This window comes from Gymnoscopelus braueri (assembly GCF_963280865.1).
Source record: "Gymnoscopelus braueri genome assembly, chromosome: 5".
Classification (NCBI taxonomy): Eukaryota; Metazoa; Chordata; class Actinopteri; order Myctophiformes; family Myctophidae; genus Gymnoscopelus; species Gymnoscopelus braueri.
Genome location: NC_137606.1, coordinates 4,003,131 through 4,007,935, shown reverse-complemented (window position 1 = coordinate 4,007,935; position 4,805 = coordinate 4,003,131). Strand labels below are relative to the sequence as shown.

Here is a 4,805-nt window from a genome sequence, read left to right as displayed (position 1 = left end):
ACCAGGCACCTCTACACCCCTTCAGCCTGCAGAACATGTGTCCGTTTGACCCATAAATATAGCGGATTACACAAGCAGAACAATAAGAATGTGTGTGTGAAAGGAACCGCAGTCGGTTCACACAACAGACTTAACATCAGACCAGACCAGTCTCCAATCTGTTACTGTTGTAATGTAACCTATTTTACAGTAGATTAGTATTGTATTTTTTTGGTGTCACGATGCTTTTCTTTGTGTTGTTGTGTTGATCAGCATCTGTTCAGCGGCGGGACATCTGTGATGAAGCCATGTTTCAATGCCGCTTTGACAGAACAAAGCGTTATTAAGGCCTACTAGAGCAGTGGTTCTCAACCTTTTCAGGCCGCGACCCCCCAAATTAATTGTATTTGAACTGGGGACCCCCCCAAAATAATCATATTTGAACTGGGGACCTCCCAAACTAATCATATTTGAACTGGGGACCTCCCAAACTAATCATATTTGAACTGGGGACCTTCCAAAATAATCACATTTGAACTGGGGACCCCCAAAATAATCGTAGGCCTGTTTGAACTGGCGACCCCCCCAAAATAATCATATTTGAACTGGGGACCCCCCCAAAATAATCGTATTTGAATTGAGGCATTACTTTTTAGTTTTGACTCAGTTCCACGGAAATATTGTGAAAATAGCAGATCTACAAGCTTACAACGCCTAGCGTTGCGACGTGTTGTGAGCTTGTAGATCTGCTATTGTATTTGTATTGTTGGCCTCTTTCTTATATTATTTGGCCAATATTCGACAATTTTTTATAGTATAGTTTGTTGATTATTTTTGATCCAGTAATGGTCTTTTTTCATTTCATTACTGTCTTTTATTTCTTTTTTTGTATTAAAAAGGTCTTAAAAGTCCTTAAATTGTCACTTCACTGTCATCTGGGGAGCCCCCCCACCAAAATCATGTGGGGACCCCCTGGGGGTCTCGATCCACAGGTTGAGAACCACTGAACCACTGTAAGTGACTGACTGACTTCAGGCATTCGCACTGTATCAATGAATATGTCTTCACGTGTGAACGTGGTGCGCTCCCGACGCCGCTTGCGAGGGGTGCATGTCTGAATTATTTGTGCATTTAATTCATATCAATGAATATTTATAACCTCTATAACCTTTATTATTTCGCTTATAAAAACGCACTTTCTGTTATATTTCGATTAGGATTATATATATATATATATTAACATCGAATAAATAAACTATTCACAAAATAAATCACATTACAATAATTGAACATAGTCTCTCAAATTGCCAATTCTTAATGCGAAACCTAAATTTCTTAGGTTATAGAGACGAAATGGTCAATTAATCGCGCAACGAAATCTGTTGAATGAAATTAATATACAATCTTTACTATTTTTGTAATCGGTTATCTTGTCCCAAGTATACTTAATTTAGGCTTGATTTATTATAAAAACAAATCATAAACGTATAACTTTTTATACCAAAGTCTAAACATCCCCTTTCTGTCCAAGCTGTTAATGAAGCCACATAAAAAATACAAATAAAACTTAAAAAATAAAAGGATAGAGAAAAAATGACAGATTTTGAAGCCCTCACATCTAGCCCCCCCTCCAACTACTAAAAGCAACAAATAAAAAATCGATCACAATAAAAACGTGAAATTATACATTTTAAATGTATTGGTTTTTCAGACACCCCTCGCAAGCAGCGTCGGGAGCGCACCACGTTCACGCGCGCTCAGCTGGACATCCTCGAGGCTCTGTTCGCCAAGACCCGCTACCCTGACATCTTCATGAGGGAGGAGGTGGCCCTCAAGATCAACCTGCCAGAGTCACGTGTCCAGGTAATGGATCATGACCACTTTATACCGATCTTCAACTTTTTTTGTCAAACTTTTTTTTATTTCATCTTTCATTTCAAGGATCCCCCATAACTCAGAAACATGTAAACAGTGGTGGAAGACTCACGTTTTTCTTACTTGAGTAAAAGTATCAATACTGCAATGCAGAAATACTCTGTTACAAGTAAAAGTCCGGAATTCAAAATGTACTTGAGTAAAAGTACAAAAGTACTGGTATCAAAATGTACTTACAGTACTAAAAGTAAAAGTACTCATTGTGCAGAATGTCCGATTTCACAAGTTCAAAATGTATAAGAATCAAGAATTAAAAATAGCAGATCTGCAAGCTCACAATGCTCACTTTGCAATGCATTGTGGGCTTGTAGATCTGCTATTTTCAAAATGGCCTAAATATGCTGAAGTGGTTATGTGTTTTGTAATAATAATCAAAATCTAGAAAGTAACTAATTAAAGTTTTAATATAATTGTAGTGGAGTAAAAGTACAATATTTTCCTCAGAGATGTAGGGTAGAAGTATTGAAATTGTAAATACTGAAGAAACAAATACCTCAAAATTCTACTTAAGTGCAGTACTTGTACTTTTTTTCTTTTTCAAGGATCCCCAAAATTCAGACATGTAAGGGTCCATTTGGAACCCTCTCAAGGAACCCTTAAGGGTCCCTGGACCCCACTTTGAGAACCACTGATAATGATGAAGGGAAACTATATAACTCTCTCTACAGCAAAATCCTGAGTATTAAACTAACACAGAGTAAAATGTATCTCTGCGTTCAATGAATACAACTCTGTGTCAGATTGATACTCCGGATTGTACTGTGTAGCTTGTGTATGTGTGTGTGTGTGTGTGTGTGTGTGTGTGTGTGTGTGTGTGTGTGTGTGTGTGTGTGTGTGTGTGTGTGTGTGTGTGTGTGTGTGTGTGTGTGTGTGTGTGTGCGTGTGTGTGCGCGTGTGTGCGCGTGTGTGTGTGTGTGTGTGTGTGTGTGTGTGTGTGTGTGTGTGTGTGTGTGTGTGTGTGTGTGTGTGTGTGTGTGTGTGTGTGTGTGTGTGTGTGTGTGTGCATGCGTATTTGTGCGTGTGTGGTTGCACACTATAATAAACAACAACAGTCTAAGTGAATCGTCACAGATAAAGCTTTGTTGACAAACTATAACATTTCTTGGATTGAATAAATATTTGTTTTTTGCATAAATATTAATATATTGAGCTTAAATATTCATAACATATTTGGCGTCATGGCTCTGTCTCATTTCATTAATTCCCTGTAAGCATGAAATATTATAATAAATGATTTGCCAAATAGATTTAACAGGGAATGAAATAGACCCTATAAGGGAATCATAGAAACAAAGGCCACAGGTGGATGCTGGCCGGGGTGGTGGTGGGAGCACACAAAACTTCATAGAGCAGAGAAAAAGAATGAGCAGTGAGCAGGGAGCTTTAAATAGCCCGCCCCAATCAGATGGAGTGAGTTGCAATACAAGTACATTTACTCAAGTGCTGTACTTAAGTACAATTTTGAGGTACTTTTACTTTACTGGAGTATTTCCAAATTTCAGTACTTTTACTTCTACTCCACTGCATCTCAGAGGCAAATATTGTACTTTTACTCCACTACAATTATTTGAAAACTTTAGTTATACTAGTTACTTTGTAGATTTTGATTACTATTACAAAATATATACAGTTCCACTTTAGCCCTATATACATTTCGGCCATTTGAAAATAGCCGATCTTCAAGCTCACAATGTCACATTGTGAGCTGGTCTCTATCTGCCATTTTCAAAAGATTTCGATTCATTTTGAAAACTTGAAATGGGACATTTCTGCATAATGAATACTTTTACTTTGGTACTTTAAGTACATTTTGATGCCAATACCTTTGTACTTTTACTCAAGTAAATTTTGAATTCCGGACTTTTACTTGTAACAGAATAATTCTACATGGCAGTATTGATACTTTTACTTAAGTAAAAAATGTGAGTACTTTTCCCACCACTGGTGAGTTTTCTGCCTGAACTATACCTCATCATTTAACCCCCACCCTGCCCCCCCCACCAGGTCTGGTTCAAGAACCGCCGCGCCAAGTGCCGCCAGCAGCAGCAGCAGAGCACCGGCCAGGTCAAACCGCGGCCCCCCAAGAAGAAGGCATCCCCCGCCCGCGGCGACGTCGGCGGCACCAACGAGGCCACCAACAACTCCGCCGCGGCGGGGCAGTACAGCCCCCCTCCCCCTCCGCCGGGCACCTCCATCACGCCCAGCTCCAGCTCGGCCGCCAGCGCCACCGTCTCCATCTGGAGCCCGGCGTCCATCTCGCCGCTCCCCGACCCGCTCTCTTTGTCGGCCGCCGGCACGCAGTGCATGCAGCGCTCCACCTACCCCATGACCTACGCCCAGGCGCCGGCCTACGGCCAGAGCTACGGGGGCTCGTCGTCCTACTTCACCGGTCTGGACTGCAGCTCCTACCTGTCCCCCATGCACCCGCAGCTGTCGGGCACCGGCGGCGCCCTGAGCCCCATCACGGCCTCCTCCATGGGCGGGCATGCCCTCAGCCAGTCGCCCGCGTCGCTCTCCTCGCAGGGCTACACGGCCGCCTCGCTGGGCTTTGGCGCCGTCGACTGTCTGGACTACAAGGACCAGACCGGCTGGAAGCTCAACTTCAACGCCACGGACTGTCTGGACTACAAAGACCAGAACTCCTGGAAGTTCCAGGTCTTGTAAAAAAAAAGAAATACAGGGAGTTTGGGGGTGGGGGAGGGGGCGAGGAAGGGAACGAGATAGAAGCGGAGAGGAGAAAAAAGCGAGACGTCTCTGTCGGGTAGAAACTTCTTATCTCCATATTCTAACTTTTTGTGTTTTTTCGTAAATTAATGCCATATATGAGGACATATGAGGTTTCCAACCGACAGAGACGAAGAGTTTGTTCAGTGTTAAAATGAAGAGTGGAA

At 42.2% G+C, this 4,805-nt stretch overlaps 1 protein-coding gene across 1 annotated transcript in view; it reads left to right on the top strand.

The window, feature by feature from the left end:
- The window catches only part of LOC308085417 (homeobox protein otx5-like), a gene marked incomplete at both ends in the record, with an annotated part of 5,475 nt that extends 897 nt beyond the window's left edge, over nucleotides 1–4,578 (top strand). Inside the window, 2 exons of the mRNA XM_080428568.1 lie at nucleotides 1,691–1,842; nucleotides 3,919–4,578. Of these exons, the coding sequence (XP_080284694.1) occupies nucleotides 1,691–1,842; nucleotides 3,919–4,578 (812 nt within the window). The remainder of the gene's footprint in view (nucleotides 1–1,690; nucleotides 1,843–3,918) is intronic.
- Nucleotides 4,579–4,805: the final 227 nt, after the last annotated feature.